The 23,423-nt window shown below is 38.1% G+C and overlaps 1 protein-coding gene across 7 annotated transcripts in view; it reads left to right on the forward strand.

The window, feature by feature from the left end:
• Positions 1–23,423, forward strand: part of ENAH (ENAH actin regulator) — a 100,109-nt gene that overhangs the window by 49,660 nt on the left and 27,026 nt on the right. For 6 of the 7 annotated variants that reach the window (XM_063328204.1, XM_063328206.1, XM_063328207.1 and 3 more), the window contains exon 4: positions 12,343–12,427. In XM_063328204.1, coding sequence (XP_063184274.1) covers positions 12,343–12,427 — 85 coding nt within the window. Of the gene's footprint in view, positions 1–12,342; positions 12,428–16,069; positions 16,181–23,423 lie in introns of those variants that run through there. The other variant, XM_063328203.1, reaches the window with a different exon arrangement.

The raw sequence follows: 23,423 nt of genomic DNA on the forward strand, positions 1-23,423 counted from the left end.
CCTCTAGCCATTTTAATTATTTGGGTGTTTTGTCTGCCTATTTGCTGCTGCTTAATGGTGATTCTCAACTTGACTGCCATCTGTGTAAATGCAATTTCTAACAAGTAAACCTATTTTAATGTTACCTATTACATATAAAAACTTACTGACTTTGCTTTTTTTTTTTAGGAAACAAAAGCAAAACACCTGACCAACAAATGTGTAGCTCTTAATGAGGGTACTTTTCAGGATTTCTAAAGGCATCCAGTGTTCTTTAATGTGCTGTTGTAGTTTAACCCCAGCTGACAACTGAGCACCTGCTCGCTCTCCCCTAGTGAGGGGGGGAGAGAATCAAAAGAGTAAAAGTGAGAAAATTCCTGGGTTGAGAGACAGACAGTTTAATAAGTAAAGCAAAACATGGAATTCATTTGCTGCTTCCCATGGACAGGCAGGTCTTCATCCATCTCCAGCAAAGCAGGGCTCCATCACGCGTAACGGTTACTTGGGAAGACAAACACCATCGCTCTGAACGTCCCCCCATTTCTCCTCCTTCCTCCAGCTTTATATGCTGAACATGACATCATACGGCATGGAACAGCCCTTTGGTCAGTCGGGGTCAGCTGTCCTGGCTGTGTCCCCTCCCAACTTCTTGTGCCCTCTCAGCCTGCTCGCTGGCGGGGCGATATGAGGAGCAGAAAAGGCCTTGACTGTGTGAGCACTGCTCAGCACTGACTAAAACATCCCTCTGTTAACAGCACTGTTTCCAGCACAAAACCAAAACATAGCCCCATACTAGCTACTGTGAAGAAAATTAACTCTACCTGGCCAAATTGAGCACGTGTATTGGCATTTTTCATTCTCATTGAGTGCCAGTTTATTATGAAAATGTTAGTTTTTTTCCTCTGAACTTTGTAATTCAGGTCATCCTCTTTGGCGTTTCTTAACATATAGAGTTTTTTGGCTTGGAAACCTTAGATCCAGGGGTACCATTCAGATGAGTATGTATGATTTAGACAACAGATCTATCATTTAATTTGTTTGGAGAACAGGATGACATAGAGGATTTAAAGTATTGGTGGAAAACTTAGTGGCTTTCAGTCTTCAGGTGGTGTCTGTAATGTATTCTAGATAGCCTCTACAGCAAATGGATCAGCGTAACACTGGGACACACACAGGGGGAGGTTTTATTTTGAAAGACTTCAAGAGACTTTTGTGTTCTTGTAACCAAATAGAATTCTTTTGTCTTCATTAAACTTTAAAGATTGCCCGTGTAACAAGAGATAGTGCTTCTGTGCCAGGTTTTCTTTCTCTTGTGTAGAAGAGAAGCTGTAGATAACCTTATTAACGCTGTCTCAACTACAGCAAACAAAAGTGACTTTATCAAGCTGCTTTTTATTCTGATAGTTGTTTCTAGTACTTACCTTTGAAAGTACGCCATCTAGACCAAGAAGGATGATAAATTCTGCAGTGCTTATGCTGTTATGCAGCATACGAGGCTGAAATATAAACGGGTATAAGGCTTCTTCACGCCATCTAAAATAATCCATTTGTGTATCCCATTCTCCTACCTCACAGTTGGATATTTTGTCTTCTAAATCCCTTAGTTCTCCTTTCCCTAAGGGTTACTTGATTGTAATTATTTAATGCATTCTGACTGTTTATCGTCTATTTCCCAACCAACGTTTGGGAACATGTGAAGTGTAAGTTTCTACTCGTTTGATGTAAAGTCTGAGAAGGCCTGTTTTATGATAATCAGAACAAGTTTGAGGGTTTTACGTTGTTTCCTGTTACCTGTACTTGAAGAGTTTGGTACAACATGTTTCAAACAAGTGTGTGGGTGTATATACATGTATATATTTTTCATCATTTAGTATAACTCCTTTTCCTAACATTACAGCTGAGCTACTAGAGAGCCTGAAATGACAAGCAGGCACGACAGTGCTCACTTTTCAGTTGGTCCGTGTCTGTTTTTTCATTTCACAGATTATTGTAATTTATCTAACGACTAGTTCTCTTGGTGTTTTATGCAAAGGATATGTGGGCTAACTACTATGTTGTTATATTCTTCAGTAGTAGAAATTTTATTGAACTAAGATGCTGCTTCAGTTTATAAAGACTCATTATTTAGACTAGGACAAAACTAAAATTGTTTTAACGGGGTTCCTTGAATGTTACTTTAATAATACAAAATGTCATTCAGACAATAACCTAGAATCAATATAATTCCACAGGAGCAAACAACTCTGTGAAAATAACTTTCTGTTGCATCACCTCAGTAATTTCTTAAATGAATGGGGATAGAGGAGTGGAACTGAGCTTTGCAGTTAGTCTAAAAATCACTGTACTTAGGATTCAGTCCTCTGCTTATCCCAAATATTGAGTTCTTCCAAATCATTCTGCTGTAGTGTCTTCGTTGATCTCTGAAGTGGCCCTTTGATTTGAGTTTGTCTGCTTCATTCAGTGTGATGCCAGTTAATCCCTGATGATTGGGAGGTTGTTTTGTTTTCAGGTGGTTTTTTGCATGACTTACGAAAGGAGAGTTGAGTATGACTGTAATGTTGCGTCCCAGCTGCTGGCTACGGTGCTGTAGTCTGCCTAGTTTGTTCTTTGTGGCTTCAGGGTGTAGGTCAGACAAGGACATGAATTAAGTTGTGTAATTATGTTTTATAGTGACTGGTTGTATGTTTTCTGAGTTGTGAGATAGTCTCTTTGTTTCTCTTTCTTGTGATTTGACTTGGTAGTGGTAGGTACAAGTCAAAATGCATTAATTAGCCGCATCACAAACAAATGGTGGACACCATCAGCACAGGAGGAGGTAACTGTTCTCCTGTAACTTCTGTCAGCCAAGGAGGACTGTGGCTGTTTAAGGTTAGCTATCACTCACCTGTTTAACAGACACATAGTTGCTCTAGCTTCCATCAAGATGAAATAAAAACGAAGCTTAACGTTATCAGTGCCGCTTCAGCAGATGTCTGGAGATGAGTAGTTTTGCACTGAAGCTTGTAAAAAAAAAAAAAAAAAAAAAAAAAAAAAAAAAAAAAAAAATTCATAATGGTGCATATAGAATCACTTTGTAAGCTTGTTACCATTTCCAGACAATGTTTAAAGGTAAATGTTCATAATGTATCTGTGTTAGAATACTGTCAACAAGTTTCCTAAGTTGTATCAGCTGGGAGGTTTGACAGTGTATGATACACATATTACTTAATTTTTCTGACCTGCATCAGTGTAAGAAGTAAAAAAGATCCAGTATCTTTCTGAATGTGCCTGCTTCAATAATGGAAATAGGATACTAAGGATACTAAGTAGCTTGCAATTCAGAAACAAACTAATTGGATTCCTTGCTCAAAGTTCAGTGCATTTCTTTTCTCTGTAGTTGCTATAATTTCCTTTAGTACAGCTAGAAATTAATCCTTGGTGTTAATTTTTTTATCTTTTTTTTTTTTTTTTTTTTCCCCCTAGCATCTCTGTTGCCCAGAGAAGCTGTGGCTGCCCCATCCCTGGAGGTGTTCCAGGCCAGGCTGGATGGGGCTTTGAGCAGCCTGGTCTGGTGGGAGGTGTCCCTGCCCAGGGCAGGGGGGTGGGAACGAGATGATCTTTAAGGTTCCTTCCAACCCAAACCATTCTGTGATTGTATGACATAGCTGAATATTTACTTAGGTCACTGGCTCTGAGGCTCTATTATTAGCTCTTCATTTTAGGAAATGGACTGCAACTGCCACCCCCTTTCTATAAACAAATTAGCCGCCTTTTTTTTTTTGAGAAGGTGTTGAGGGTTATACGTTATGAAAGGAATTTGTGCTTATACATGAAGATAAATACATTATATATTGATAGTTTTATTTCTTTCAATTAATCTGCTAGACTTTTAAAAATTTCTAACACATGCAGTCCTAGTTGGTATTTGTATGATACTGCTTCAAAAATCTGTACCTGAAGAGGACAACTTGTCTCTTAATAATTGATGTAAATTGCAGTGTTTCCTAGTATACCTAAAACAGCATATAGAATCTCCAACTGAAGTAAATTAAAGAATTCCTATATAGATAGGTTCCCTTTTACTGTAGAATTGCTTGCAGTTAGTTTGATTCTTGCAGTATCCTTATTTTCTGCTGTGTTTTCGCATTTTGGATATTTCTTTTATTAGCTTGGCTATTTTAAGTTATGTTTTGTTCATGAAAGCAGTTTTAATGTTAGCTGAGCATACTGTTCAGAAATTCATAAAACTAGATGAACTTTAAATGTTACGTGTTCAAGGGTTCACAGAAATCTAAATAATTTCTGAGGAATATTTTGTAAAGGTTATTTTGTGGGCATCCTTTTGGTTTGCAAGTCAGCTGTAACTTACGGCTCTTTTCTCACTCTTTCAAAAGAAAAAAAAATCGTGTCGTCTCCTTGTCTTGTATATATTTGAAAAATGTCATTGATCTTGCTTGCCGTTGGCATCTTCACCTGTTGTATTGCCGGTATAATTTGAGAATGTTTAATTTAGGATCTCCCTCTAGTGGATCTACAGCAGCAGAGGCGAAGACACTGTGTGTCTGTACCACTGACCAGTGACGGGCTTTTTGTCATTCTAATGAGTTCAGAATGCAGAATGAAAGTGTTTGAAGTTGGAGCAGAGCAAAGGCTTTACCACAACTGGCAATTTTCTTTTAAAAAGCAGTACAGGTTTGTCTCGGAGGACTCTGAACTGATGGCTGCCTTGTTAGTGACATTATCTGAAATACGCTGTGTCTCGATTTTATTTTCCTCTCCCTGATTTGCAGTGCTGATCACGTGATCATCCTAATTTCTCTTGCGCTGGAACATTTATATTTAAGTCAATGTAAAAGTCAAAGCGTTTTCACCCTGTGCTGGTTTGAATGATTGTATTAGCTGGTAGCCATTCAACCAGACCCTATTTTCCTGCTGGCTGCTTGAGCAGATTGTAGGCCACCTGCAAATCCAGAAGAGAAAGACAACAACGCAGGACTGCGCTTTCTCTTGACTATGAATGCTCCAAGTTCTTGCCCCACACTGTTTAGGAGATGTATTAAAAACGTACCAAGATTTGTTTCTGGCACTCATTTGGGAAAATTTTGAAAGACTCATTCATTAAATAATTGTCTGAGGTGGTCAAAAGTTACACCTTCATCAAATGACAAGTATGTGTCATCAGTTTAAGAGATCATTTGAAGAGGATTTCTGGCTTTAAGGCTGTGTGCATTGTGTTCAGATATTCAGGAATTGGTCTTAATTATTGAGAGTAAAGATGACTGCTTTCTGGGAAGATTTTGCATTGAATTACAAAGAAAATTTTCATATCTGCATTAAGTAGAGCTCAGTGTTCTGCAATCAAAGTGACTCTGGAATGAGAGAAGAGCCTCAGTGAAGGGAAATTAGATGTCTGAGAAAATTCTCTGATGTGTGAGAAAATGGATTATTCCTTTGAAGGAATAAGGGCAAGGAAGGGGAGGTGTGCGCTGGGAGATGGGAGGAACAAAGGGGTATCATACTCGGTTTTGCTGCAAAAAGTACCTTCTAGTTCAGCTGGAACTGGTGTTTTTTTGGTGTGGCATCTGTCTTCAGTCCCAGGAAAGCCTTGCTAAGAGAATAAGAAACTAAGTATGAGATTTATATATGTGTCATTTGCATTTGAGGAGGTACTTTAAGTTGTTCGTTGCAGAAGATGAAAGCGGCAAAAGAAGAATTGAAGGATGTCGTACAACCGTAAATAAGCCTATTCTAATTCTTTCTAATAGAATTACATATATGTAAGATTCATGGTGCTTTTTGTAGTTCTCTTTAACAGTTATATATTGCTTCTTGAAAAGATTTTGAGATATTCTGTATATAAAAACAAGGATAGGAATGGTTTCAGTGAAGCTGTTCTAATATTGTCTTAGATGACACTTTAATTCATAGGAAAATGGTAAGGAGGAACAAAAAACATAGGGGCTTTTTGTTTCCAGGGTCTCTTTATTTTGTTCATCTAATCTTTGGGAAAAAGACCTTGAGATTAAATTTCTTTGAAATTATTAGTAACCCTAAAAGTTCAGTTGTCCAGTTATTAAATAATCGAACCTTTGTCGGGGAAAAGATGCATGCGTTTTCCACTGATGTGGAGTCCTTTCTGTTAGAGCAAAGATAGTTCATTAAATCCTTGCTGACAGGGGAATGCACTTACTTATATCATAGATCAAATAATTTAATATCTTTGGGAAAAGCAAACTGAAACAAAAGCTGGGGTTAACTAATTGGAATATATGTAGAGACTATAGGAGACTGAAATGAGAAATTTATATGTAGGGTGGGGGGAGATCTCAAATGCTCCTCCTCGTACTGTTGTGCTTCATATAATGCTAAAACTTGTTTTGAGAGAAAAATGATTCTACTGCAATGAAGTAATTATGATATCCTTGTACTCCTGGCAAGCCTCTGGAGCAGGCTGTCAGCACTCCCTGTCAGAATGGCAGTAACGTGATGGGCTGTTACCTCTGTTTTAAGAAGTAGGATAATATTTCTCTTTTTGCTAGGAAGTTTTTTATTTTCCTTTTAAATATGGGATTGATTAAAGAAAGTATTTTTGTAGCTACTAGATTCTGTAATAGGTAATCCTGATTAACTGATCCTGATTTATATGCAAGAATATTAACCTAGAGGAAATTTTAACTGTTTATTGGACAAAATACTTCTGTTTCATTTTAATTGCGCATAACTGTATTGAAAGCATCATTGATTTTAGTTGTGGTATTCGGAAGTGAAGGGAGAGTTGCTAAGTTTTTGGAGTTATACTCACTTTTAAGTGTTGCCTGTTTGGTATTTCTGATTTGTGTGGTTCTTCAGGATTAGCGTTGGTATTGGGTGAAAGAATTAAGCTTTGGGTGGGCAACCCAAAGAACATCTTTAAAATTTGGTAGTCGGTCTTAACTACATGGGAAACACACAGAGAAGTATATTAATTTTGTGGATAAAGTTTTGTTTAATAAACATTGGGGAACGTCAGTTTATTTTTCTCTTGAGGGTTCATGTTGTCTTAAAAATATTACCAGTAGAAGTTGTAGCTGTATTAAATCTACTGCCTTTCAGAAACAGGGTGTTGTCATAGAATCGTGAGCGTAATTGTGGAAGTACAGCTTTGTTAGGCTCATTTCTTTAGTATTATGTGCAAAAAGTGAGAGTCATCATCTATGACATTGCTATTTAGACAAATTTTGACAGAACTGGAGGAAAGAAAAGTAATAAATATGCTGCAGTAGATGGCATTAATATATTTAACTTCTGATATATGCTTTTTTAAGATGGTGGTATTGTAGTTTCATTAAGCAACTGTAGTACTCTGCTGTCAAAGCTCTGTCTTCTCCTGCATTGAAGGGTGGCAGAGGGACACTGCAAGCCTGCTCCAGGTCACCCAGCAAGCTAGTGCTGAGGCAAGCCTGGCACCCAGGTTATCAGCACTTGGTTTCCAAGGCTCTGCTGGTATTGATAGGAGGCTTATCTCTACTTAAAGCCAAATGTATTTTAATGAATATTTTTGTTATTCTTGTCCCCTTTTATTACCTTTGTCAGGTAAAAGTGCTTGTGAAGTGGAATAGAAAGCATTTCCTTTAGTATAGAAAATGCAAAATAGTTACCAATCTGCTAAAGTAAGTCCAAGCGATGAGTAAATGAACTCAGCTGATGGTACTTAAAAAATCGTAGCCAAGTATGAGGAAATAGACAATTGAAGGAAAGAGAAGTCTCAGCTGGAAGATGATTTGTCCCAATAGAAGTACTAGAGAATAGCTTTGTCACTTGTTAATGCCCTGGTTTTTGACTGTCATAGTCTTGTTTATAAATCCATAGTGCAAGTCCAGGTCTAGAGGTGCTGTTTTGTTTCTGCTGAAGGCTAGTGAGCAAGTCTCCCCAGACTTTGTTCCGTGCTGTCCTAGAGCAGGCCAGGCTCTGAACGGGAGGAGAGGGAGCTAGAGACGAGTGAAAGAGGTTACTTCTCCATAATAATTTCTTTTATTACTTCCTAGCATAGATCTCTGAAAAAGCCTACTTTCCATTCATTCAGAAAACTTTTAAGCATTTAGTAAAACACCTTTATTTTTTTTTTTAATATATGTTCTTACAGTCTTATTACAGAAACGCATCTTTTTGCTGTGGTTTTGAACTCTTGCCTGGGATGTCGTCTTTGCTTAACAGGTCAAGGACAATCAAACTGTCCTTAATGAACATCTTTTCTAAAGATGATGATTAATCAGTGCACTTAGCTTTATAGAATATGCCTTTATAAATTAACTTGCTGTCTGCTTTCGGTCCATTTTTTCAGTCATACTTTGATTCAGTCAGCCATACTTTGGTTTGAATATCAGAATCTATAATTGGAGTGTTGCTTAGTTTTGGCACTAACATACTGAGATATGAAAGAGCGGGAAAGCTTAATTACAGAGTTGTTTATATAAACTGTTTCTCTGGAGGAAAAAATTGAAATCTTCACCTCAAACTAAAATTCTTATGTGTGATAGTTGACCAGTTTTTTCTATAGGTACTAGATTTTTTAAAAAAGAATAGATTTTGTCTTTTAATGCTGTACTCTGAACAGTACAGTAATTGCAGGAGTGGATTTTTTTGTGTGTGTTTTGGCTTTCTTGAACACTAGGGCAGGTAGGGTTCTGAGGAAGATTTCACGTGATCTGACTGCCAGAGGTCCCCCAAAAAACACTTCACAAGTCCTTATGTTACCAGCCCCTGAGCAAGCCTGTCCGGCTAAATGAAAATACACGTCGTAGCTTGTTGCTGCATAAGCCTGTAGCACCTGTATTGTTTCTATCTTGAACAGTAGATACTGTTTTAGGGCTATTACCTCATAGGAATGTGAGATCTTCAGTGTCAGCTAGGTTCTATGTCAATGCAGCTAGCATAAGGCAGGGGACATAAAAGAAGCGGATTGGAGAGTTTTTACAATTACATTGTCCAAAGCAGATAATGCAATTGGAAAGATTGAAGGAACTGACAAACCGAAAAGAATCGAGGGAGGAGAAACCATGTGTTTCCTTCTCCAGTTTGCTAATTATACTTTCATAGGGTCGTGCAATTGGAATTAATTCAGCTCCTGAATGGAGATACGGAGGTAAGAAGTCAATTGGAGGTGAAAATGAAGTTAAAGAGTTTGATAAACTACAACTCTGGTTGTGGTTTAAAAAGGTGATGTTGGGGATGCTTAATTTGGCTCAAGCAGCCCCCAGCAGTCTGATGTTGTTCTCCGAGCTATGCCAGCATAGTTGTCTGTGGGACTGCATGAAGAACCAGAACTGGCCCTCATCTAGCTGGTGAAAACACTTGTTGCAGAGCTTTCCCCCTGGGATTTTTAACGCGTTGGATTTCCAGTCCATCTCTCACTACATTGGTGCCTGAACTGTCACAGGGGAAGAGCGATGCAAAGGTGAGAGAATAAGCTGGAAAACGGAAGGCATTTAAACTGGAATGACTGCTGAACAAATTAGTATGAAATTATATCCTCTGTCTGTCAGTGTGCGCCACGGAGTGCACCATCTGTGCTTTCTTTAGAAAAAGAAAGATGTTAGGCTTTCCTTAAAAACTCAGAATTGAACAGACTATTCAGCCTCATCTCTTACTTAGCTTGTACTGGTCTCTGAAGATAAGGTGATCCTGTAGAAGGATCAAACTTTTTTTCCAGGCAGTATCTCTGAATATTTCTCTCGGATCTTGATGTTTCTGAAGTATCTTGAAGTGTTCAAAAGCCTCAGAGAACTTTTTATTAACTAGCTCCTATTTATTAGTTTATTATACGATCTTTCTGGCTGTCTAGACAGTTGTGTATTAGTGATGAAGTAGTGGTCTTGGCTTCCTTTAACTTATCAGTGTCCATTAGCATGGTGGTTAAGAAGAGCCTGTGCTTGTAGGGAGGATTTTGTCAGAGAACAGGTCAAATGACTTAGTAGCTGAACTTTTCTTTCTTGAAAGCCTTTGGTGCGCTCAGGTTGTATTTCCTAATGGCAAAAATGTATAAGAAATACTAGAACCACCATGTTAATTGTTAGCAAGGGATTGCGTTCAGCTGTCTTGCATGTATAGCTAGGAAAGAAGCACATAACTTACTGGAGTAGGTTGGCCAGGTTACAGTAGCTTGTCTTGCTGGTGGTTGTGTTCTGCAGAATTTACAGATTTTCTGTCAGATCTGACAAAATCTAGAGCAGATTTTCTGCTCTAGAACGTTTGAGACTATGAGAAGGGTTTTCTGGTAGCTAGACTGGTTTGACTAGCCAGTGCAAGTGAAGCTAGATGGTTGGTTTCCAACAGTGCAGAAGAAAGAGCTGGGGGGACACTGGCAAGAAGGGTTGTAGAGTGGCAGCCCAAGCTCGACTGCTGCAGCATGATAATACCTTGTTTAAAAAGACTATTAAATGCTTTTAAAGATTAAATGGCTGGAAGTTTTCCATTTTCATTTCTACTGTATTTTCATGAAATAGTTCCATTTGCTAAATGGCCATAGTATGACTGTATCTTATTATTTTTGTTCTTTGTTATTAGTTTTTAGGTCATTGTGTTTCATACTGAGAAATGACAGATCTGAGAAGGGAGTACATTAGACATGGCAAGTGGTAGTGGTACATAGCACCTTTAAGCAGCAACACAGCTACTGCTGGCTTGTGTCTGCTTCTAAAAGTCCATGAAAGGCTGCAGCATGGTGCAGATAGCAAACACAGCTCGGCTGCCTGGGAGCTGCGGTCATGGCTTAACGGGCATAAAAGCCTACCTACCACCTGTCACACAGGGGACATGACAGAGGAGCACGGGTTGGCTTCGGAGGTTTCAAAGCAGAAAAGTTTTCCAGATGAGCAATACGATAGATGTTTTGACTTACTGACAACTTAATTATCACTGCAGTTCAGTCTTTTGCATTAAAAATAATATATATTTTTATCTGTGGGTATCTCTTGGAGATACTCCAAGCAAAAATAGTGCATCCGCAGCAACTTCGTGTACGTCGGTATGAGTACCTGAGGCTTGCTGAAAAGAATAAATAAGGAAGACACAACCTCTGTAGTACCTCTTGCTTTTATCTTCCAGAAGTAAGTTCTTATATTACTTTCTAACTGTAGCTAGTACAGACTTTTATAATTCTCAGGTTTTGTTGTCTTTATGACCACAGTGCAACCACTATGCTGTTTTGAGTATACCCTTTAAACAGGACACTCATTTGCGAAGTCTGAGGCAGATCGCCTGTCCTTGACATCTCAACAGATAACGCATGATCTTTTCATGTTTTTGGATGACTTTCACAAGTTCAGATGGTGATCAACTTTTACATTTCGATATTTGAGATGGGGGAGATCTCATTACAACTCTATCACTCTAACTGCTTCGGTGGAATCTCAGCAAGAAATTGCTGTTTTGCTTTGGGGCGTTTTCAGAACTGGATACGTTTTTATTGTTTTTCATTTTGCTTGCTTATAAATTCCATAATCTTGAGTGTAGCTATGGTCTAGATAATTTCCTGGTTTACTGGCCATTTTTACAGAAACAATGCATTCATGTTCTACTGTATTTCACTCCACACTTCTTTATCCTTCACTTCCGATAATTCTTTAAAAATAACTTTGTTCTGTAAATACATTTGTGAGGAAAGTGGAAAAGCCTCTTTGTTTTTAGAAGACAGATCTAGCATATAGAATTATTTGGAAGTTGTATGATTCAGAATTGCCTATCAGTAAAAGTTGAAGATGAATTTGCATGTCCTTCTCTTGCATTTCTTGTGCTTACCAGAGTGCACACTTTGTATGTTCTCTATATGCCTCTGTTCCTTTGGACACAATACTTGCCTATCCACAAAGGAAGGTCTTTGTTCCAGGCTGGTGAGCTAAAATACGAGTAAATTTTGGTGTGACCTGTAGAAACATACTTTCTCTTCCTTCTTCTGATATGGTGATAAGCTTCTGATGTTTTTTTTTTCTCCTGTTCTCTTTTTTTTTATTTTTTTTTATTATTATTCCCAGTGTTCTATTTAGGTGAGTGTTTCACTTCTTGAGCCTTTTCTGTTACTCCCAAGAGCACTTGTTCATTGTTTTAAGAAAATCTCAGACTTGGAGTGCTTTTCAAAGCTTTTGTTAAGTCCCATCATATCTAAAATTTATTTTGCATTTCTGTGAAATCTTTTCATCCATGTAAAATAAATCCATTCTGCAAATATGTATGGTAACATTTGTTGCAGTTTTCATTTGCTGTATTACGTTGTTGAGCTTGTTTGGCTTAAAAAGCAGAAGTAAAAAGCTCCTATAATGTCACGTGATGGCTGGCCTCTTTCCTTGATTTTGTGCTTTTTTGCAAAATAAAAGTTCAAATCATTAATTCATGGTCTGTCTTCACTTTTAGGTCCTACATTGCCTCGACAGAATTCACAGCTTCCCTCTCAAGTACAAAATGGTCCATCACAAGAAGAATTGGAAATCCAGAGAAGGTATGGTATTGTAAGTGAACAGCTGTTCAATTAAACGGTGTAGTAACTCCTCACTAATGAAGAGAAATAGCAGTCAAGGACTTAACAATTACTCTCTAGCATTAGGGCGGCATTGTAAGCTTGCAGCTTTCAGTAGTGCAGCTTTCCCGTGTAAAAACTTTGTAGCTAGATCCGTTGTTTGTGATCTCCACCCATTCAAACAATGCGATTGCTATTGGCCTGTCATGGAAGTGTTGAAGGTCAGATGGGAAGCCTTGGAAGATTTCACTGCTGTCATTTTCAACCGGACTAATTTTCCAGTGACTGTTTTGTCTTCAGTTTGACACATGCATATGCAGAAGAAAACCGCAAAGAAGGATGGAAGTTTTAACTTCTAAAAGTAGAGAATTAAATCATCATGGAGAATGACAATTTTTCTTCCCGAACGTGGATGCACTAGATTGCACTAGATCAAAATATTGTATTGGAAAGCTTGTTCACCTTTATACTATATTAGTTCTTTAGCAAAGGAACCTTCGTTTTCTGCATTTAGTGTTTAAATTTATGGAATCTTTAGCAGTTTAACTTTAAGCTGTAGCAATACTGGTTATATCTGTGCCGCCCTTGGGGAGTAGTCCCTGTTCCCCTGGCCAGTCGGCAGTCCTCCAAGCTAAGCTGTTCCCTTCAATGAGAAGGCACTGTACCCTGTCCCGTGCCCATGGGATATTTTTCAGACTTGTAGCGTTTTTAACATATGGGGTTTTTTCAGTTCCTTTTAACAATTGCCACGTATCAATCATGTGCCCGTGTTCTGGGAACAAACTTTCTAGTTTCCATATTCCCGCTTTTGTTGTGTGGCGATACGGGTTAGTGCTGTAGGTTGAGTGTCTGGGATATGGGCATGTGACAAGGCAAAGTCTTCTAGGGATGGTACTATCAGACTGGATTAAATGAAAGCAGCAAGACCGTGGGCTGTCTCAAGAATTCTGCCTGTGGTGCAGTCCTGGATTATTTTACCATCAAAATACTCCCAGGAGATTAGCTGTTCCCTTCCAGAAGGGATGCTGAGAGTGATTTAAGTTACATGCAGTACAGATACAGGGAACGGGATCCTTGAATAAATAGGAAGTGGTCCAGATTGATGGTGTAAATGCACTTAATAGCTTTCAGTGGTAACTGGAAAAATATTTTAACGTGTTGGATCTAATTGGCACTGAATTTTTTCTGTTCTGGTATTTTGCCTTTAGTTTGTTTATGCAAAGGTGAGCAGAAGTAGATTGCTTATTTGGGAATAGTTCGTACTGTAGATTTGATAAACTAGCTGTATGTGTTGAACAAAGTTTTGACATCAAAATCAGGTCATACTTCTCCATCTCTTCTGCAGTATGTTCTTAAATGTGAGCAGGGATTGCTTTATCTGAAAGCCTCCTTGTTTAAAAACAAATAGCAATAGCAGGAAGCTCATTACAAATCTGTCTGATGTGTTTATGTGAAAGTCTGCTGTCATGATAAACGTCTTTTATGTCACTTCTTTAGACTTTTAAAAATTTTTTTCTTTTATGTTTTTTCTGGTTTACTGTAATGGCTTTTAATATTTTTATTTCCTGTTCCTTTAGAAGGCTGCCTTAATTGAAATTTATGATGCTGAAATACTTTTCAGAGAAGCATTGTAGGTAGACGTCTCTTCAGAAGAAAGTGCTGCCCCATATTAAGAGCTCTGCAAGTCTCTTGAAATTTTTCGTGTGTAAAGGACATATTATCAGATAGCATTCTTATGGCTTCACTTTCTGGTTTGATCAGCGTGCTCTACTTGTTTTCATCTAATATAATGTCCTCTTTCAAGTCTGGTCCTGGTTTTGATTTGTTTTTCCACTAAAAAAGGATAGAGAACTGGAATGTGCGTTTACTCCTGTTGCTAGCCAGATTGTCTGTGGAAAGACTATTGCTGTTGTGTCATTAGGCCTAAGAAGAACACGTAATTTTGTTAAAAAATTTCACAAATGCTTCTCTGGTCTCTTTACTGCTGTAACTATATGGTTATAATGCAGTTCAGTTATCTCTACGCTAGAACTTTTCTTCTGTAGTATCTGTCTTTCAGCTTTCAGACTGTAATAACAATAGTCTTGCTACCGTAATGTAGAGAGTAGTAAATAGCTGGAAGGAAAAGGCTTAGGTATATATGACTTTTAACATACCAACAGGTGACATTTACAGTCTCAGTAAAGGGTCAAGGCAGTGTGGGCAGAACTGAATTCCATGGGGAGCAGTAAAACTACAGGGAATGCAAGAGGAGGGAATAAATATTACTGTGTAACACTTATTAACATCACAAACATGGGGTTTGTGATGGATCAGTAGAAGGGCAGGCTTTGCTAAGGCTGTTACTCGTGAAATGTGTGTCTGTGGGGTTGGGGTTTTGTTTAAGATATGGCCGGATAATAGTTGTCTTTAAGTGCTGGTCTCATATCCCTCCCCTTACGTGTACCTGGTTCAGTAATGTTTGACTGTCTCTCATGTTAAAGATACTCAGGAAAATATTTTTTGAAATGATTCTAAGCCTGAGGAGAAAAAAAAATAAAAATCTGCTTACATAAAAAGTTGAAAAAGGGACTCTGTGGAGGTCAGCTAGTCCAACCCTCTGCTCAAAGCAGGATTAATTTCAAAGTGAAATTATGTGGCTTGTAGCTTCAGGGTTTTCCTAGGCACAAATAGAAACATTTCCTCAGAAGTGTTTTGCCAAAGGAGTGGCCAGTGAAGAATGGCATATTAAAGAGAGCTTTTCAACTAATCTGATGTTTTCCTTCACTTTTATAGCTGGTGTTCAAGAATCTTGGGGAAATTGGGAATTGAGGAATTAAATTAGATCATTGTCAACAGAAGCGTATTATTTTGTGTCAAAGATTTTTCTCTATTTAAAAAAGGATTTAGGTGCCCTACGTTTTCAGTAAAAGTACTAAAGTAGTAATACTAATTTGTTTATTTTCCTGCAGAGCCTGTTACTTGAATATTTGCATTGTTTACTGTGCAGTGGTGACAGTCTGTAAAGCCATTAGGACCAGATGCGTGATCTAAAACACTGAGGTTTTTATGAAACCGAGATTACGTATGAGGTGGTCAAATGAAATAATTTCATCTGGTGAATTGATAACTTTTTTACTTTTTTTTTTAAGAAACCTTAACACATGGTGTATGCTTTTCCTGTCAAAGTAGGGAGTACTTGAAGATAACTGTAATTTTCTGTAACTTGCACTCATTTAAGTACAGTAATAACAACCTTTAAAACACTCCAGCTTCCATTTTTAGTCCTCAAAAATGAAGGGATTTTTTGTTATATGGGTTATTTTTCATTTTGTCAGAGTGGTAGGCAGTGTTTATAAATTCCACTGGTTGTTTGATAATGAGCCAACTTGAGTTGACATACATATTTGTTAATAACTTCAGAGTTACTTAATGTCAAATACCATTTTAAAATGTAAGATTAGTTCATGACATGCCTTTGTGTGCTACTCGTGCATGTAAATTTACCTTCTCTTCTAGCTGTGATAAATATATTGTCAGGAATATGAGTCACTGAGTTGGTATCTAATATGACACTTGGGAATTTAATGAGTTAATGTTTATAAATAACTTCAAAATCATCACTGCTTCATAAATAAAGAGACCAAGAGCACCAGAAACAGAGGAAGTGTATCGATTGTAAGGAATAATGAAGGTATACAAGCCACCTGCTGTCCTTCAGGGACGTAATGGACCAAAACTTGACCGACTTCTGTCGTAAGTACTCAAAAATGTTAGAAGTTCACATAAATGCAACGGCAGGAGGGTTTGTCATTGTTAAATACTTCTTTTAATTACAGTGTTAGTTTATTTCCTGGATTGGGATGATACTGTTAAAGAAAACTTGGTGTGTGACTCTGCTAGAAAGTAGTATTGATACAGTGTGGCTTTCATAACATCTTTTGGGAGGCTGCTTAGTTTTAGTGCAAGGACAGAGGCTGACAAGGGTACCAGTTTCGTGTTTACTGATAGACTTAAAGGAATACTTTTTATTTTACAGAGTAGAAGTATTTTTTTCTGAGATTTTACTAATCTTAATTTTTTAACTGCAGCAAAAGAATTTGTCATGTCCGTGTCCCGTCCCCTATCTCTGCACACCCCTGCGTGCCCCCCCACCCCCTACCCCCAAATTAGTAATTATTACATGTATAATTCCTGGGCTGTTTTGAAAACATGTGTGGACATACTAAAAGAAAAAGAAAACAAAACTGCTTCCCACAATTCAATAGCAATGCAGCTATAATAATTTAAAGGAAGGAAAGTTTGCCAGTCACTTTGTGTCCCCGGTAGCCTGATTTCTACTGATTTCCCACAGCCCATGACCTTTCCCTAGTTAGTAGCCAGATGCACTGTTTCCAGTTTTCCCAGCTTATTTTGAGGAAGTAGGATTTCTTTAAAGGCGTATGAATTGATTAGATTATAACTAAGCAAACAGTTCTAATCGGCGATTGGCATATGAATATAATACAGTAGTTGGCATTTTGATTTAGGATATAAGAGCAGTCAGTAGAATACTGTCATATGATTTTATTGTGTGCTGTGCGTGTTACAAAATCTGCATGAAGTTTGCATCCCAGAGACATGGTTTAGATGGAATCAAAGGGGTTTTTTTAATGCCTAAGCTAAGGCTTTCACGCAGGTCAGAGTTTTATATCAGTGTAAACTTTTCAAGTTGAGATTGCTGAGGTAGTTTCATGGGACAGCCTGCAGCCATTTGGATCTTTCTAGCCCCCGCATTGCATAGGGACAGGAAACAAAAGAAAACAAGCAAAAAGACCTATCAGTGCTGTTTATCTCATCCAAAAGACCAAAGTTTTTTGGTGTGTTTTTTTCTTCTTTTTTTTTTACTGCCTCTCTCTTTCGATTCACAGTTTCTTCCCATTCGTAGTAAAGTTTTCTGTAGTTCTGTCAAGTCTAGCTTTCGGGGACTTAATAACTGGCTTTATGGAGAGATAATGGGTAGTGTCTGGTTACAGGACTGAATAGCTATAAATGTTGGGTAACATTGACATGTTTAGCAGATTGAGAAGAGCGCTCTTCCATTAAGCAGTCTTTTGACTACATTCGCAAAATTGCTGCCTTAATTGCTGCAATTGAATATGGATGTTACTTGAAGGGTGGTTCTGACAGGTATCTTAGTTAACACTTTTAAAAACATCTCTTTGAAATCTTACCCTTCTGCAAAACTTTCAGTTCTGTGGGGTTGAATCAAAACATGAAATTGGGATTAGGAACTGTTCTGCTTTTTTCTAGATTTTGGTTATTGTGGTTCCCTTTTATGAAATTAGTTCTGTTTGAACCATACTCACTAGAATGAATACCACGGAGGGAGTTGCCAATGGAAGTAGATTTTTCTACTATTTTTTTTCTAAAATCTGATGTGCGCAGATAACTTTCTGCAGTCTGGCTTCTGCCAGATAGGTAAGTTAACAGAACACTTGAACTTATTACCTTGAAAAGATCAAGGTGAGGAAAACTAGGCTTGATGAGCTTTGATCAAAGAGCACTAATAGATCCCTTTCTCTATGAGAAATCCTGTACCTAAACAATCTTTAGGTTTATAGCTGCTTCTTCATGTCTTTATCATGATGGTTGGTTACCAGATTTTGCTTGACTGATTAAACGTAGTTCTTTCTCTTATTTTCTTATTTCCAAATAATGTGGTTTGAACTTACGATATAAAAGTGTGTTGTTAGACCTTAAATCCCTTTTGATCAAGGAAATGAAAGCCTGTTAGTTTGGCCTTGCTAATGTGAAAAGCTTTAGAACTGCTTTTGAATAAAAGAATTATTAACCAGATGAAACATAGCACAGTAAATTGTGCCCAGATAATATTTTCTTTCGGAAAAGCAGAAAGGCTCTTCATGCGGTGTTCCTGGGCTTCAGTAAAGTATTTGACAAGTATCGAGAGGGTACCTTCTATGACAAGGTGACCCGCTTAGTGGATGAGGGAAAGGCCGTGGGTGTTGTTTACCTGGAATTTAGTAAAGTCTTTGTTTCCCACAGCATTTTGCATGTTGACTGTGCCACACAGCTTGGTGTCATCAGCAAACTTGCTGAGGGTGAATTCAATCCCACTGTCCATGTTGCCAACAAAGATCTTAAACAACGCTGGTCCCAGTACTAACTGCTGAGGAATGCCACTTGTCACTCGTTTCCACTTGGACATGGAGCTGTTCACTGCAGGCCTTTGAATATGGTGATCTAGCCAGTTCCTTATCCAAGTTGTGCCAAGGGGAGATTTAGATTAGATATTAGGAAAGATTTCTTCACCAAAAAGGTTATAAAATGTTGGAAGAGGCTGCCCAGGGAAGTGGTTGAATCACCACCCCTGTAGGTATTTAGAAGATGGGTAGACATGTGCTTAGGGACATGGTTTAGTGGTGGTTTTGTCAGTTTTATGTTGATGGTTGGACTTGATGATCTTAAAGGTGCCTTCACACATAGATGATTCTGTGCTTCTATAAGTTTCTAATTAAAGTAGAAGAGAGGAGGATTGCTGTGGAAGCGTGAGGGGCATAGGAACAGGCAGTTCCTGGCATCGTTGGAATCGGGATCAAATTTTATTTGGTCTTTTGCTGAACAAAGTAAGTCCTTGCTGCTGATGCAAGTTGAGATACGGGACTACAAAGGAGAACAGGAGGAGTTGGATGATGTTGCAGATTTTGATGATCAAAACAGAATGAGAAATAATATGTAGCTGGTGTTCTGTTTTTAGATGTTTTTAGAGGGGAACTCCCCCAACCTGTAGACCAAATACTAGTATATAGGATGTCTTAAATAATAGTGTACAGGGAGAACCAAATTGACAATGGAAGTGTTAAGTGCAATGGTGATCAATCAGGATAAAGCTGCATGAGCATTGGGAATAGCTATAATGATCTCTAGAAATACGTAGTGTTTCAAAATCACGATATATGTAGTCAGTTAAATCCCTTTATAATTTTGCATTAAATCAATAATTGAAACAGTCTCACTTTTCACTAGTGTTTAAAGAAGCAAAGGTCCACCACTGTGGAAAGTGGGAGTTTCAGAGCATATACATAAACTCACTTCACAAACCTCTTACCTTTGAACAGTCAGACTTTGCAGATCTTCTAAGTGCCTGCTTACTGCTCTTTTTATCAAGTTGACGAGATCTAGTCTGGGTTTCTCTGAAACAATGTGCAGTATGCTCGGGTAGAAGCTGTCTGGACTGTCTAGCATGTGAACAATGCTTTTTAAAAAATAACTAACTAAATAAAGCTAACTTGGTAAGAGTTTTAGTGAGCGCATATAGCAAGAGTTCAGTTTCGGTGGTGCAAAGTAAAGTTCATGCAACTGAGAGTTTAGGAAGATGCCAAGGGATTAAATATTGATCACTTCTGCTGAGGTTATGTTATTGGTACATCAAGTGTACTTTTTATTCATGAAGACTCTTGGTCTCAGTGGAGGTGCCTGTGTTTGGAAATTTGCAATCTGTATTGACGTGATTTAAACTATATTTTCTCTTTGTAAATGAATTCTGAAATTTGGGGGTGGTGCGTGCTCATTCCATGGTATGTAAGCGTTAATGTGTAGGTCTTGAGATACGTATTCAGTAGGTTTATGTGACCATACGTGAGAGTGAACTCTGTGGTAAATGCTCAGTTTTGGAATGATGAATAAATATTTGATATTAAAGATATTAAAGTAGAGCAAGTTTAACGTTAATATGTAGTTTTTATTATTTGGATTAGTTCCTGCAAATTTTGAGGGCCATAGCAGACACACCTTTTCTTTTTCTGAAGTGGCACAGAAGGATATCAGAGGATTAAGTTATTAAAACTCAAACTAGGAGCTAAGTTCAGAATAATCAACACGTTAAAGCACTCACTTTTAAAATTATTTTTTTTCCATGAACGGTTGTAACAGTGATAAAGTAGGTTGACTTCACCTAGTTAAATTGATGTCCATAGAGTGCACGCAGGTCCTTGCAGTCACGAGGTGGCTGCTCCTCTGTAGACAAGAGCATGCTTCAGATGGAGCTGAGGTCACCCCGCGGCTGGTGCTGGCGCCTCCAGCTCAGCTACGGGTGGTGTGGCCTGTTTGCAGCCAGCTGCTCCCTTTGTGGTGGTGACTCAGTGGTGGGAGGAGGAGAGCCATCATGTGAGATGGATTCCAGTAGGTAGTGACTGTTGGATTAGATAATGGTATCTGTGCCCACATGCTGGGGCTTTCGTCATTTTAGAATAAAACTCCGAATATTACTGTCTTGTTTATCTCTCCGTGGATTGAGGCAGGGTTAGAGGAGCTGGCGCAAGAGCTCAGAGCAGCCCTGAAAGTCTAGGCATACGGAGACTCCAGGACTGGGATACCACAGACTTTTTCTTGTAGAGCTAGTCATTGCAATGCAACTTTTAAAATTTGTAAATATATGTTAATGGTTAAATGTGTTTTAATATTATTTTTTTTTAATTGGTAAATTATGTTTAATGGCCAGATCACCAGTACAGTTTGAACAACTCCATTGGTTTGGACTGATGAATCGATGTTTTGGTAATGAATTATGGTCGATATTATACACACTTACTTTTAGAACTTTGACATAGTAGTGTTATTCCTACACTTCTTGTTTACGTTGGGTTAGAAAATTTACATCTCAAAAAAACCTAGTGGAGCACAGAATGAAAGATGCACACGTGGTTGAATACTTTCGTATAATCACATTTGGTTTCTTATACAGAATGTCTTAGCAGTAACTTTCAGTATAGATAAAGTGCAGAGTATATTACTGCAATGTTTTAAGCTAGCAATGGTCAACCTTCATGCTGCCTTTTGGGTGTCATCCTTGTGTCTGTCTTCCACTACGCCATGTATGTTTTTTTCAGAATAGGTAACAGCACAAGCAAGAAACTGTTCTTCAAAAAAAGAGGAAAAAAAAACCAAACCCAGCAGCAAACTGATGTGGGACACAGACCTGAAAAATCTCCCCTCAAGAGAATCTCTTTTATGATTTTTTTTTTTTTTTTAATTCGACATCTTTTTTTTCAGTGGCTCAAGTGATGGGTTTTGGTGTCGTTTTTTCAGTACGCTCATCTTATTAGTAATTTCTCCCCCCCCATCCTTCTTGTTGTTGTTGTATCTTTAAGCAGACAAAAGGAGGATAGTATTCCTATTGATCTTGCTGAGTGATTTGATGCCCTGCTTTGGCAACAAGTTATTCAGCCAGTAAAGAATGGAATATGTAAGTGGTGTGTTCATAAATGATGACTAACAGCTGTCAAATACTATGTATTATCCGCCTGCAGCTGACCTCTTCACTCAATGCGGCAATTACTTCAGTCAGGTCTGTTCCTCGAGATATTTTGTTTTCTGCAGTCTTTGTCTTGGATCTTTGTTTTCTACAGTGAGTTTTAAGATCAAATACTTCAAACCAGTTTCTTTTCATCTTGGAATGTCTGTCAGCTCAGAGCCTATTGAATTTGGATGTGATACAAAGATGCTTCTGTCTGCACTGTTCATGGAAATACCTCTGTTTTTAATGTACCTGGCTTTGTGACAAGAAGCCTTTTGGGTCTGTGGCTGAATTCTGTTATTCAGGTTGATATATGGCCTTCTCGGTGCAGTTTCCTATCATCTTTTTAGGAAAAAAATTAATGGCTTGATCTCACATCCAAGAGCAAAAGCAAGGCAGTGTTCAAATCCTGAAGATTTATGTGGACGTACAGAAAACTTGCACCTGAGGAAGCAAGGTGACCTGCCAGAGCAGACAGCTATTTGCTTTCGCAAACTGTTTCAGCAATGGATTTGTTAAGTGTAGTTTTTTTTTCTCTTGGTGCCCTTATGACACAATGAGAGTTGCTTAATGCTGAGGCATACTTTCTCAGGTGGATGGACAGTCTTTCTGCAAACTGAGACACTTGCAGTAGCGCTTCTGCAGATGACCAAGATATACGGACTTAAATGTGAAAATTGTTCCAGAAAAAGACAGGTTCTCTCTGGATATTAAGTCTGTTCTGACAGACAATACTGTTTTACCAGTAAATGTGAAATTTCTTAGTCTATTCAAAGTATTTGTCTTCCCTTTAGCCCATGTGGTAATAGTCATATTTTAAGAAAATCGATTGAACCATCAATTCTTTTGATTGAGTATGTTGAAGTCCTTAGCAAAAGGGACCAGAGGACCAACCAGAGTTGGTCATTCACCTCCAGGAGCAGAGACTAAAACAACATTTTTTAATTTTCATTTTTTTTTTAAATACAGGTCTAAAGGTATTGAATAATATCGTTTTGGGATAGCTTCCTAGTTGCTGCGTGTAAGGACCTGTTGAATGTACTGATGTTATTTGCTAGTGGAAGGCATGATAGAGAGTGATCTTGGTGTGCATGAGGTATTGGCTCATTTCATATAACATCAAGAGCTGAGATAGTAGCGCAAATTCTTGATTGTTATTCCCTTCTATGATCTGATTTGGAACAAACTAGGAAGGTTTTGTGTGTACCTGGGTAAACTAACAGCAATTCTGTTTGGCAGTTGTCATGTAGGAGAAATTCTAAACATCTTCACCATCGTAAAATGTGGGGGTTTTTTTCAGCAGGGATGCAACAGTGTGTACTCAACTCTACTGGTTGCGTTTTTTCTCCTTGTATTATTTCAAGAATGTAGTCATGCTCCTGATTCTTGGCTGCCCAAAGAACTGGAGGATTAACGCTGATAGAGTTCAAAGTCACAAGTTAGTATTGTAAATGTAATTCTTTCTTCATCCTCTGACTATACCTCCTCCTATCTCCTTGACTGGACAGAAGTATAAAGGCAAGAAAAAGCGGAGAAATAACTTTAAAAGCTGTTGCAATATTAAAGCAGCAACAACAACAAACAAACAACACCCCTCACCCCAAAGCGGTTTTGCGTGAAACTAATTAAAATCCAAAAAGAAAGTTTCATGAGTGGGATATGTGATAAAGCTAGCAGGTTGACTCTCCAAATCTAAACCCATGT

Source organism: Chroicocephalus ridibundus, chromosome 3, assembly GCF_963924245.1.
Source record: "Chroicocephalus ridibundus chromosome 3, bChrRid1.1, whole genome shotgun sequence".
Classification (NCBI taxonomy): Eukaryota; Metazoa; Chordata; class Aves; order Charadriiformes; family Laridae; genus Chroicocephalus; species Chroicocephalus ridibundus.